A 14,648-nucleotide genomic window follows, 5' to 3' on the forward strand; every position below is an offset into this window, starting at 1 on the left:
AAACTGCCAATGAAAAATTCTTCTGAACATTCATTAATCTCAGGTATTCCAATATTTAATAACAGGTTGCTAAAATCGAAAGTTGCAACTGTGTTATTTAATGAGCTAACATGAACTAAGACTTGTATTTTTTAACAAAGATAAATAACTTCTTTAGCAAATGTAGCTATTGCTCATTGTGAATGTTAATGCATTAACTAAGGTTAACTAATGAGGTCTTATTGTAAAGTGATACCTATTGGTCTTTATAGTTCTTTTGCACTTTAATCTGTGTAAAACTTTTGACTTTATACATTTTTCTGTATTGCTTTATTGCATTTAAATGTTCTGTTATTTTTGTTATAAGAAAAAAGTTATTGAACCTGTTATACTGTATTATGACAGCACTTTTTTTAAACTAAATTTCAATATCGTGGTAATACTGCATACTGTGATAAAAGCATTAGCAATTAATCGCAACATGAAAATTTGATACCGGCATATCCCTAATATATATATATATGTACATACACACACACACACAGGTATATATATATATATATATACACACACACACACATATATATGCACTTTCAGCTGTGATCTCAAAAAGTGATAAGAATTCAAAAACAACAAAAATGCATTAATTTGGAGGGACGATTCTACATACACAGCGATAAAACCTTTTTTTTTTTTTTCATCACAAAAAAAAGAGAAAATAGTCCAGCAAAGGATTAATGGTAGCATAAGCTCCTCAGGGCAAAATTAAAAACACTCAAACTAAAAAAATGACCAAAATTGTTCCATTTATCAGCAAAAGCCCAGCCCGTTTTGACTCTACATACATCTTTGGTATGCAAAGACATAATTTGGACAAAATGTTGGTAGTGACAGCAGTTGATATACATGTGTCAATAGCAATATCCTGCCTGCCTCCTGTGCCCACCCAGGGGTCCGCTTCTGTCCTTTAAGTGCCCTTTTCATGTCACTGTTGCACATAATAAAGACTTAACTCTCCTACTACACAATTTAGGTTAGGCCTCAGTCAATTAACCCAAGAGGCTTTTAGTCAAACAGCGCACAGGTCACAGACAGCACGCTAAACTCGCAGGGGTCCCAAATATCACTCTTGTGGGAGTTTGTAAATAAATGAATGGGCTTGAGGCAACATTGACCTTTCACACTTATCTGTATGAATGCAAGTCCAAAAAAGATACTGGAGTCTTAATGATCTACATAACCAGATAAGAGTGCAACAAAAAATTGCTTTATGAAGGTAGGAAAGCTTATTTTTAATGCACAATTGCATGCATACTTGTTTCTAACAAAACCCTACCTGCTGTTAAGCATTTAAGGTGTGGATGTGTGAACCTGTAGCTTATATGCGTGTGATGAGCTCATGTCCGTCAAAGCAAAAGGTGTGACATTATAAAAAAAAAGGGCTGACGCTGGAGGACTCAAAGCTGCAAACCTATCCCATAATCCTCAGCATCGCTCTAGGGGCCTCTCACTTTCCTGAGCTGACAGGATCAAAAGATTAAAGAGCTTTGGCTGGGCGTCAGATTAAACAGAACCGATATTCTCACAAACACACGCCAATATATTTACTACGCTAATGTAGGGAATAAAGCTAAGGAAAACGACAACTTCCTGATATTCAATGAAAGAGTGTCTACAATTAAACTCTCCAAGTTCTGATCTCCTTAAAGACGCAACTAAATGATGATAAACAGCATGCGTCCTACAGGTCTTAAAAAAGAGCTCTGTACACACATTCTCACTGGAGCAACTGCAAATTAGTAGAGATATATATATATTTTTTTTGTATGAAAACATTAAAAACTGAAGACTTTTGCAAAAAGAGGAACAATGGCCAAATTATATTTGAAGAACTTTTGTACTACAGTTACAGAACAAACTATATGACTTTGTATAATTCCTGCAGCTCAACAGGTAGAGTATGATACTAGCAACACACTTTGCCATCACAAAAATCAATTCCATTTTAATATACTGTATATTCAAATGGAATTATTCATTTATTTTTACTGTTCTACAAAATTACTGTTTTGCTGTATGCATTCATCACATAAACGCAGCCTTGGTGAGCATAAATGACTTATTCATTAAAAAATTCTTACTGACCTCAAACTTTTGAATAGTAGTGTGTATACTAAGGAACCAAAAAATAGTTTTTGACTTCATTTGAAGTTACTATTGTAAACAGCAGCCATATCTACGCAACTTCATGAAACGAAGAGGTATAAAACATAATATGAAGAATGCATGAACATTAATATAAATTCTTGCACTGAAGTGAATCAATGAAAGTATGAAGAGGAGGAGATGTCGAAAAATAATTAGGAGAAATCAAAATGCTCAGTATGGTGGAATACCTGCCTTACATTTAAAAAAACAAAAAAATCTAGATAGAAAATAGCTGCCCAGTGGAGTTACCAAGATGGCCACCGAGTGAACTAGCATGCCTTAAGTGGAAAATAATATTGTAAAAACATAAATTCGGTTCTGACATCTGATTGGTCAATACATTTTTCTAGTTGTGCTAAATCCTTCACACTCTGACAAGAAACACCTGTTCACAGTATCACTGCAACTTGCACAGTGAATTGTTGTATTTGTTGCATAGCAACACACTGTTATGTCAGGGTCTATGAAGATGTTCGAAGACCAGCACAAGTTTTCAGGGCTTGCACAAGGCCAAATGAACACTAGCACATTATGGCTGACAGAAGATCAATTCATTTACAGCTAAAAGTGCTCATCATTCCACTCAGCAGTCCAATGCTGATTGCTTTTCGATGCCACCCGTGTGCAAACACCACCGATCGTGATCACTCACTCGCATACACACACACACACGTATGTGAACAAGCATTGAGGCGTTCAAAGATGCGTTCAGTCACAAATGGCTTTATGAAATGCAACATATATTGAGCTGACAGCATCGTTCAGCGATGTCATAACTCCTCCCACACTCAAACGCTCACACACATCATAAAGCCATTTAAATTTAAAACTGATTCCCAATAGCTGTGACAAGCACGGCACGATCTTGGCCATTTCATCATCCAGTACACACATGTCTGAGCGTGTGCGGGGTGACGGGGGGCGGTGTGCACATGGCTGCCTTCACACACTGACACACATTACACTAGCAGCGGATGAATGAGGTCGTGGCTCTCGACAGCCTCTCATAAAACAATATTCCAAGCAATACAATATAGATACACATAAAACAATATAGTCGAGCGATACAACACAGCGCTACACTAGACTTGCATGAAATGTCAATTAAAACAGATCTGCATACATGCAATTAACCCTTTAAATAGCTGAGCATCAAAACCAAGCTATGAATTCCAAGAAACGCTGTTCGAGACACAGAAATATGTCTTCTGAAACCATATAAAGCTCATTTATCTTTCTGCAATGACTGTAACGTTAGCCATGCAATGCATCTAACGCTGTTCCCGTCCATCCTGATCATGTTCGGCACATCAGGCTAATCTGATGAGCGAATGCTGGTAGTATTTTGAGGCGAGAGAGCTAGCAATGTAAGGTTGATACTTACGGGGCTTTTATCAGCCTGGCTGGAGACTCCATGGCCGCCACTACTAACTAATGGCTTCATAATGGAGGAGCAAAGCCAGGGCGAAATTTAAGCATCCTGCTGGTTCCCACTAATCTTTCCCTCTCTCCCCCCTCCAGTGAGTCTTCCCCTGTCTCCCGTCTTTTCTCCCCCCTCTTGCAGGGGAGAAGAGGAGAATCTTTCCCGAGGAAGGAGGGGGAGAGAGTATGTTCACCAGAGATGATGCACTAAATTGGAACAACACGGTTCCCAGTCCAAAAAAAAAAAAGAAAATCAATGTTTTTCCTTGTCAGGTAAACACGGCATCTGTCCATCCACTAGGTCCACAAAAAGGGGATGAAATTAAAATAAAAGCAGAAACAGTGCAAAAGGATGAGAAATTCAAGCAGGGATGAGCAAAAACGCAATCTTCAGTTTCAGGTAATTAGGTAAGACTCTCCCACCAGTGATGACCAATGCCGATCGACGGCGTTATAAAAAATGAGGGGAAAAAAGGCAAAAATGGCTGACAGCACTTTCACTCCCTCCCCATCCTCTTCCTCTGTCTCTCTCGTCTCCACGCAAACGGCTTTATGCACCATTAGCTGAGGCTGTGACCAGAGAACCAACCTCACGTATCCAGACTGTCTTTGTTAAACACTCCCGGTTCATTTGTGTCCAAAGCAGGGGGGTGTGTGAGTGTGTAAGAGAGAGTGTGTGTTTGTGAGTGTGTGTGGAGGGAGAGAAAGAGAGGGGGCTTTGAATAGGAACCGCCTCCCTCCCTCACTGATGTTGAAAAAGCGCCACTGGTGCCTGCTATACTACACACGTACACACCGACACACATATGGGTAGTTGACGCATATCATCTTCTCCAGGGTTAACATTAATATGTATAAGGAAAGTTAGGTTCTGTAACTGCTTACCATTTCAAAAATTAAGTTGTGGCTTTTAGTCTATGTCTTTTAGGCCAACTGTGTTATTTTAATTCTAAAAGCTGGCAAAATTATCTTTCAGCAGACTTCTCTCTCAGTGGAACAAATCAAATGTAGTGATGCTATCATCTTGCACTTCAAATTTTTTTTTAATTAATTAATTTATTACATTTTTGTGTCCAATCACATCTCTGCAATAAGAATGTGGTGGAATCTTACTGGCTATTTAAGTAAATAAACAATGACAGTCCTTTTGACACGTCTGGCCCAAACCTCTGTTTTGACTAGGAAATATGTACAGTGGTGTGAAAAAGTGTTGGCCCCCTTCCTGATTTCTTATTTTTTTGCATGTTTGTCACACTTTAATGTTTCAGATCATCAAACAAATTTTAATATTACACAAAGATAATGCAAGTAAATACAAAATGCAGTTTTTAAATTATGATTTCATTTATTAAGGGAAAAAAGCTGTCCAAACCTATGTGGCCCTACGTGAAAAATTAATTGCCCCCTCCTGTTAAATCATGCAATTAACCACATTATTTTAGAAAGCGGAGTTAAATTTCACTAGCCACACCCAGACCTGATTACTGCCAGACCTGTTGAATCATCTCGATCCTATGCATTTCACATAATATATAAATACAGACAAATACATTTAGACCACTTAACTTAATAATTGCTATCGGGATGTGAAGAGACTTTTAACCAGCATAACAAAAAATGTTTTTGAAGACAATCACCTATTGCACCTTTAAGGCTTTTGAGGAAAACATTCCAGGATTTTTCTCCATATAATGGACTTTAATGGTGGCCATTAATGCAGTTTCAAAGGGCTCTACGCGATCCCAGCCGAGGAATAAGGGTCTTATCTAGTGAAACGATCAGTCATTTTCTAAAAAAATTTAAATGTATAAACTTTTTAACCACAAAAGCGCATCTCACACTGGAAAGGTCACGCGTGGTTAGCTCTTTGTCTGTGTACTCCGGTTCAAAAAGGTAGGGTAGGGTTTTTTTGTAAAGGGCATTTGACTTTCTTTGCACGTTCACTTTGTAAACACTGGGTCTGTACTTCAGCCTACGTCACACGTGATCTTTCCAACATGACTACGTAATGCGTGAAGTCGAGCTAGTGCAAGACGAGCATTAGTGGATAAAAATAATTAATTTTTTTTAAGAAAACGACAGATCGTTTCTCTAGGTAAGACCCCTATACTTCAGCTTTCTTTACGACTGAAGAAAGAAAGACATGAACATCTTGGATGACATGGGGGTGAGTAAATTATCAGGAAATTTTTATTCTGGAAGTTAACTAATCCTTTAATACGAGCATCTCTGTAATTTTTCCATATAATTATAATTTTGTTAGTTTTATAATTTTGTTTGTGCGTGTGTGTTGCAAGTTACACTTACATTTATGTATTAAACTGATTTATATTCCCTGGGAATCAAACCTATGACCTTGGTGTTGCTAGCACCATGCAAAGAAATACCTTTTAAAATAGTTTTAGATGGAACATAGCACGTTGAACAGGACATGTCAACTTATCAAAAGTATTTCATGTGAATTACCCATATACATACACACACATACTCACACAGACACTACAAGAGATCAAGAGAGTGCTGATGAGAATAAAAGAGCATGCAACGGGTGAGGTGCAGATATGGAAATAAGAGAGGATGAGAGAGAGAGAGAGCTGAATGGTGGTGGGGAGCAGAGAGGAAGAGAGGGATGGAAAGACAAGAGAAATGAAGGATGAGCACAGTTAGCCCAGTTGTCAATAAAGTATGGGAATCAATAATAATGAACGATTATGGTTCAGATTCGATTCCATGAATGATTATTTTAGTCAGGTAGAGAAAGTACTCTACATGCAAGTAAGAAAAAAAAAAGATTAAAGTCATGATGTGCAGCTCAGTTATTAGGTGAATAACCACTTCAACTGATTTAGTGAGTCTGGTTTGAACCAGTGAGAACTGGTTCAAAACGATAACTCATGAGTTTGAGACTGATTAATGAGGAAGCAATTCATGTGTTGACAAATCAGAGAGTACTGGTTGTGTTGCATGTTTGTTGTTGTTGCATGCAGCAAGCGAGGATAATGCCATAGAAAAGCAGGAAAAAGATTTAAGACACACTTACAGAACCGAACATCACAAATATCATTTGTTTGACCCAATCCGAATCAGTTCTTGAGTTCCAGGTGTAAAAGTTAAAGCATAAACCTAAAAGGTCACTGGAGGGGACTTTACAGCACACTGGTTTAACTGTCAACCTCTATTGCCATGTACGCATGGTAATCTACAAAAAAACTGCTGAAAACTGATTATGAGCGCGAGAGAGGAAAGAGGGATGAAAAGATAGTAAGATCAAAGGACGACGAGGGCTGCAAGGTTTCGGCAAGGTACACTGCTCCTGGCTGATAGCCGTCCATCTGGACCCGATGCCCCGCTGTTATCATTTGAAACGTCCATGTGGCTTAAACCATCAGCTCTATCATAACTGTCATAACAGCTATGACGGAGTGGGTGTCATAACGGTCAACTGTCATTTATGCTAATGGACAGTTTAGCAGGACAGAAATACATCTAAGAAGAAATCATTTTCATTCTACAGTGCTATGTGCATATGTAAATATGAAGACAGAGAATGTCTAGAGAAATTTCTTCACCACAATACATTTGTGACAGTATAAAACCCTAAGGGTCCTACAAGCCAGCACACTATATTCCAAGTCTTCTGAAGCCATACGATAGCTTTGCATGTTTGTGTGTGTTTATAGTAATATAAATCTTTTTAAGTGACGGCCTTTTGTGTCTCAGTGCTGCCGTATACTGCAGAAGCAGCCATCACTGAGGACAGCTCTAAAAATAGAGACGACTTTTCACAAGAACACCTGACAAGACTCCCTCTCTCACTCTTTTCCACTCTCTAACACACACGATCACACTTTCCGTCTCTCAATCGCTTTGCTTCACTCCTCACTGAATCTAATTACGGCTGAACAAGTATCAGCTCAGCGGCAGCAAGGTCTACCCATCAGCAGTCCCCATCAGGCCTAGGGCGTCAAATAACACGCTAAACAGACGCATATAAACACATTAGCACACAGATATCTTACATGCACCCTTGTTTGTGTGAAAAGGGCTGAGCCTTTGTAGTGCAGCACAATTAAGCCTAGCTATGAAATCATAAATTGTTATTGTTGTTCTTAGCTAGTGCAACTCGGTTCTGACAGGGTCATAGGGAAAACAAATGGGACAAACAAGGCAAGCAACAAAATACGACTGAACAATTTAATTGTGCATAGCAAAGTAAATAGGAGAAAATGCTTTGAATCAAATGATTCAAACAAATCTTTGGTTACTGATATCATTAAATGCTTTTAAATGAACTTTTTGGTATTTCTGTGAAAATACGACTAATTAAGTAAAATGGTAAAATAGAAATAAGGCTAAAATTAATACATTATTTGGCAGAATGTTTGTTTGAACAGTTTGGATGGTACTTCACACTTCTGTTGTTGTTTATGCTTTTACAAAACAGTTTCCTATTCAGCCTATGTCATGTTATTATTTTGCACATTCTTGGGTGTATTTTTAATAAATATATTTATATACATTTTTTTATTTATTATATTTTATATTTACATTGAAAATAATTTTACATTAATTACAGGATTTTTCCCCCCAAAATATCAAACTGAATTAACATTCTGGGTCGCCGCTTAATGTACATAATGTACATTCTGGGTTCTGAAGCAAAACTAGTTGAGAACCACAAGATATAATCGGTTGGTTGAAGAACAGTTACCCTTAACCAGTACATAACTCACCCTGCACCAATTGTGCTACATGAAATGACACTCAAATTGTTCAGCTTGTTGGGGAACAGCATAGTATTACATGCTTAAATGATCAAAATTATGATTTTTTTACTAGTCAGGCAAACAAAACAAAACAAAATTTTATTCTCATTTATTTTACTTTTATATTTATATTATAAAGAATTTTACAATAACCAAACTAACTTTTTTTTTTAATAACAAAAATCTAATTTAGTTGTAAATTATACATCAAAATACATTGTACTTGATGTCCAATGTATAAATTGGGTTCTGAAGCAAAACTAAGTGAGAACCATGGACATAAGCAGTTGGTTGTGGAACAATTACCAGTTCATAACTCATCCTGCACCAAAAAAAAAATTCCAAATATATTTCCACAAAACCAAACCTTGAATTTGAGGGAGGGACCCAAGCCACATCTAGAGACTAGAGCATCATAGAGACTCATTTGACATGGTCCAGTTAGCAACCACCTAGCAACAACCCTGAACACCCTAGCAAATGCATAACATAGCAAAGCAACACCTCAGTAACCCTATCAGCAAATTCTCCACCAACAAGAGCCACTCACACATTCTTTAAAAAATATATATATTTTAATCTAGTTTGTCTGACTAGTTATGAGGCAATAATCTCAGTGTGTAACCTGAAGGCTTGCAGTATAGCATCAACCACTTTAAAGCGCTGTTGGACCAAACATTCATTTGGCAACATAAATACACACATCCACACAAATAAGCCATTTTGTTACGGTCACAGGGTCATAAACTCTTATCGCACACACATATATAACCTACACACACATACAGTATATAATCACAGCTGAGCAGGAAATGACACACACAAAGGAACAGAAACAGTGAATAAGTACGATACCTGAGCCTTAACGCATTCCTGTGGAGGAGCCAGAATGAGGAGAGAAGCAGAGAAGAGGAGAGTTATTATCAGCCTGGGTTACTGAAGAGCAGAGCAGGCTCAGAGAAACCCTGTTAAGCACTTTGCAAGTCATACTACGGGAAGAAGAGAGGGACACATCCTTTATAAAAGCTCAGATGCTATCAAAAAACAACAGAGGGTAGTGCACACACACACACATACAGTGCACACACAGCTGAGAAACATGAGGCGGATGCTGAAATAAAAAGCCACAAAGCTAACATATAAGGGAACTCGGACACTTCAGGTGAACGAAAAAGTGGCTAATTATGCAACCAAAGGGAGGTCATTTAGTTATTGAAATGGAACGCAATGATCAGCAAACTAAGAGATGTAAAAGAAGGAAAAGGCTGGCATTCATTGACTTGACGAGGTCTCATGATAATTAAAGACCAGCTGCCCCACAGTACCCGGAGAGGAAGGGAAAAAGACAGAATTATAGAGACAAAATGGTACCCAGTGTAACCCAACAAGAAGGCAGTCACTGTTCGCTGGTCTTAAAGTCACTGTTGACAAAAAAAAAATAATAATAATTTAAAGATTCCATGAAATGACTTGACAAGAGCAGTTTTCTTTCCTATTGAAAGAGGAAATTTGGGCAGGACATACTGAAAGGCTTTAAAAATAAATAAATAAATGAAAATAATCTTTAGTTTACATCATAGTCTTGAACCAACTTTTAGTACTTGCTACACTAGATGAAAACAGAAAAAGACTATAAATTCTAAACGATTAATATACAGATGATCTCAAAGCTATGAACTAAAACTGCAATTTTAACTTCATGGGGTGTTTACAGCACAATTGTAAGTGTGATATGAGTGCAAATTCAACAAATCCCCTCATTGTTTTTGATAACTTGTGATTTTCAGCCAAAAATGTACATAATGGCTTAATTACTGATGGGTTTTCACTGCAAAACACAGCAAAATATGCCACAAATAGTACTAAAAACTGAGCAAAAATTTATGAAATAAAATAAAATTAACCAACCCCACTGCCTCTTTTTCACGCAATCATTCTCTATCATCAAATTATGAAAAAGTTAAATTCAAAAATAAAATAAAATAAAATGATTAAGTAATTTCATGCAGCAATAATTAGAAAAAAAAGGTTAGGAATGTATAAGAGTGAAAAATATCCTAACATTCTGTTTTGATGTGGGATGGACTGTGTAATATCCAAAAATGTTGTTTAAGGGTGCTTTTACACTTGGTTCGATTGCCTGGTCCGAACCAGAGTGTGATTGCTCCCCCTCCCCCTGCTGGACTGTGTTCGTATTATTTTATTTGGGTCCGAACCGCGGTTCGTTTGAGTCATCAAACCAGCAGCTGTTTACCCCGTTGCTTAGTAACGACGGCGCAGGAGAAGACAGCAAAATGCGTAACATTGCTCTCTTCACTTTTAGATTTATGCTTTTGAACCGTTGGTTTTGTTTACAAAGCTTCGGTACATAACGACACTTACGGCTGTCATACGAATGTACTGCAAATGCTCTAAACTAAAGAACGCTGAAGGCAAACAGAAATGAGACATACAGCTCTCTGTTTGCAGCGCGTCAGTCACACTCGTCAGGAAAGTGAGTGAAACACACACACACACACATTTTTATCAAATAATACGTCATTAATAGCAGTTCACTTCCGCAATTTGGGTATGACTGCTTTAGCATCAGAAGTGAACCTTACTGGAGTTCACTTGAGCCATACCCCAGACCACCCCTTTTAAGCGAACTCGGGTACGGTTCACTGGTGCACACCCGAGTTCGGAAGACAGCGTTCACATCATCCAAACGTACCGAACTCTGACGTCAGTCGAACCCGGGTGCGCACCAAAAGTGCTATAGTGTGAAAGCACCCTAAATGAGTGCAGAAGGAGTGTTGCGTGTCCACTAACATCACTTGAGATGAATGAACTGTACCTCATTATTTGTCTCCAATCTGTTTTCAATCATTGCGCATCTACAAGATGCCTCCAAATACAGTATGACAAATCTGAATCACATCTAGGGCAGAGATGCTTACAGACTCAGTCGAGTTCAGTTGTGTGAGGCAGGTAGCGCAGAGTACAATTAGTTCACTCTTGTGCCAGAAATTGAATCAAATTAATGCCAGTCAGCAAGTCTCTATAAGCTTATGTGAGATACTCAAAGCTGATCCATGATGTAATGTTTGTGAAGTGAATTTTCACCTTCGGCTATGTCTGAGTATGGAAATCCCACTGTGGAAGCACTCTCAAAAACTCACGGATTAGCTGGAATGCCCGTCAGCTTAACATCCAATGCGCTGCGGTCCCTCTTAAAGACGCTACTGTGAACTTTCTTAGCCAGCTACCACTGATCTGAAAGCAAAAACATGGTCCAAATCGCTACCCACAGACCTTAACAACAAAAAGGGAGCTGTTTGGGAAAACTGTGCAGCTGAGAATATACAATGGTGGGAATCATTTCGATGTCCCGTTCTAATGTATCTCGAGGGAAAAACTATTTAGCTCAATGATGCTTGACGTATGTCGTTGGACTAAACAAAACAAGAATTTCCAAACAAGCTGAGGGAACACTGGCTTCTCTCCCGGGGGAATGGGAGGAATGCTGGGAATGAACTGCAGTAGATTTGGGGGAGAAAAATCAGGAATGTGTCTACGTGAGGGTCTAGCTTTGAACTTCCATGAAACATCTGTATCAAAAATTCACAAGATTAACACCCAAGATATTATGAAAGCACAGTTTCGCTGTCAAATCTGCTGGAAATTTAGTGGAATAAAATACAACCCTGTTTTTCGTTCTCTCAAGGTGCAGAAAGAAAGGCATATGAAAAAAGGCCTTACAACCTGCGTTCACCATTATTTGAATTACCACAAAATCAAAACTGACCTGAATAAATTTCTGTTTGTCTTTGTATTAAATGAATTAAATAAAAATAAACAACAAATATAAAAATAAAAAATAATATTAAATAAAATGTATGTGTTAGTAATGTCATCAAAAATCATCATAAAAATAAATAAATAAACAAAATAAAAAATATAAAAATAATAAATATAAAAGAAAATGTAGGCACACTTATCCCACGAGACGAGACACGAGACTGGGTTCACGAGACGAGATTTTTAGAATTTTTGGTTACACTTTACTTGAAGGGGTGTGCATAATCATGACATGACACCTTCATAATCATGACATGACACGTCATGCATATGAAGGTTTTTTTATGCATGTTTATGACAACTGTCATTAAGTGTCATTCGCTCAGTTATGTAATTTTTTATGCAATGACGACATTGTTTGAGATGTCTTTGTTATGGGCTATGGTTAGGGGTAAGGGTAGGGGTAGGGTTAGGTCAAATAATGTCATATTTGCATTAAAAATGACATAACTGAGCGAATGACACTTAATGACAGTTGTCATAAACATGCATAAAACCTCCTTCATATTCATGACATGTGTCATGTCATGATTATGAAGGTGGCCAGCTACCACTGATCTGAAAGCAAAAACATGGTCCAAATCGCTACCCACAGACCTTAACAACAAAAAGGGAGCTGTTTGGGAAAACTGTGCAGCTGAGAATATACAATGGTGGGAATCATTTCGATGTCCCGTTCTAATGTATCTCGAGGGAAAAACTATTTAGCTCAATGATGCTTGACGTATGTCGTTGGACTAAACAAAACAAGAATTTCCAAACAAGCTGAGGGAACACTGGCTTCTCTCCCGGGGGAATGGGAGGAATGCTGGGAATGAACTGCAGTAGATTTGGGGGAGAAAAATCAGGAATGTGTCTACGTGAGGGTCTAGCTTTGAACTTCCATGAAACATCTGTATCAAAAATTCACAAGATTAACACCCAAGATATTATGAAAGCACAGTTTCGCTGTCAAATCTGCTGGAAATTTAGTGGAATAAAATACAACCCTGTTTTTCGTTCTCTCAAGGTGCAGAAAGAAAGGCATATGAAAAAAGGCCTTACAACCTGCGTTCACCATTATTTGAATTACCACAAAATCAAAACTGACCTGAATAAATTTCTGTTTGTCTTTGTATTAAATGAATTAAATAAAAATAAACAACAAATATAAAAATAAAAAATAATATTAAATAAAATGTATGTGTTAGTAATGTCATCAAAAATCATCATAAAAATAAATAAATAAACAAAATAAAAAATATAAAAATAATAAATATAAAAGAAAATGTAGGCACACTTATCCCACGAGACGAGACACGAGACTGGGTTCACGAGACGAGATTTTTAGAATTTTTGGTTACACTTTACTTGAAGGGGTGTGCATAATCATGACATGACACCTTCATAATCATGACATGACACGTCATGCATATGAAGGTTTTTTTATGCATGTTTATGACAACTGTCATTAAGTGTCATTCGCTCAGTTATGTAATTTTTTATGCAATGACGACATTGTTTGAGATGTCTTTGTTATGGGCTATGGTTAGGGGTAAGGGTAGGGGTAGGGTTAGGTCAAATAATGTCATATTTGCATTAAAAATGACATAACTGAGCGAATGACACTTAATGACAGTTGTCATAAACATGCATAAAACCTCCTTCATATTCATGACATGTGTCATGTGCAATATGCATTCAGAGACGATATGAAAAGAACATATTATCTAAGTGTTACCGAATTTTTTAAAGAAATCCTCAATGATGAAATATATAGGGAAAAATAGTATTTTATTCTTATTAATTAAAATCATGAAACTTATACATTTTCACATCAATTTATTAAAAGTTTAACAAAAATTACAAGGTTAGGGCCCTATGAAATGTTTTATTTTTTCTCACCATATTATTTGTATCTTGTATTGTTACGAAATTCTGTGTTTTAGCATGTCTAATTATTTGAATGCATAAAACAACTTAATTTATAAATTTTAGAAATTCTCAGAAATTCTGTGTTGTATATTTTCATTTTTTCTGGTTATCAAATGAAGGCATAAAACATTAATTTAATTGATCATTTATCTTTTAATTATTGAAAATTAAGCAAACAAGATTTTTTGGCAAACAATGGGGATTTACTATTAAAATTAAAACATGGAAGAAATGTTTTGTGTGATTATTCCTTAAAAAATAATGTTTGTTTCATTTTAGTAGTAGTAGTAGTAGTAGTAGTAGTAGTAGTAGTAGTAGTAGGCTATGTACATTCTACTGAAAAATAGTTATACGCACAATGTCTTCAAACCAAACCGGACTTTTATTTTGACGGGCTGCCGTGAATACCTTTACAGTTCTGTGTATGAGATATGATGCTAGTTTTACTCAAATCAAACGCTAAAATGCTCATGAAATGACTCTCAGAGCAGTTCTGGAGATGTTGTTCATGTGTTTACG

The 14,648-nt window shown here is 37.0% G+C and overlaps 1 protein-coding gene across 1 annotated transcript in view; it reads right to left on the reverse strand.

The window, feature by feature from the left end:
- LOC107594895 (rap guanine nucleotide exchange factor 2-like) overlaps positions 1 to 14,648 on the reverse strand; it is a 67,828-nt gene that overhangs the window by 27,869 nt on the left and 25,311 nt on the right. Inside the window, exon 5 of the mRNA XM_016285107.1 lies at positions 9,231 to 9,248. Within this exon, the coding sequence (XP_016140593.1) occupies positions 9,231 to 9,248 (18 nt within the window). The remainder of the gene's footprint in view (positions 1 to 9,230; positions 9,249 to 14,648) is intronic.

Source organism: Sinocyclocheilus grahami, unplaced genomic scaffold, assembly GCF_001515645.1.
Source record: "Sinocyclocheilus grahami isolate Dianchi unplaced genomic scaffold, SAMN03320097.WGS_v1.1 scaffold192.1, whole genome shotgun sequence".
In the NCBI taxonomy this organism is placed as follows: Eukaryota; Metazoa; Chordata; class Actinopteri; order Cypriniformes; family Cyprinidae; genus Sinocyclocheilus; species Sinocyclocheilus grahami.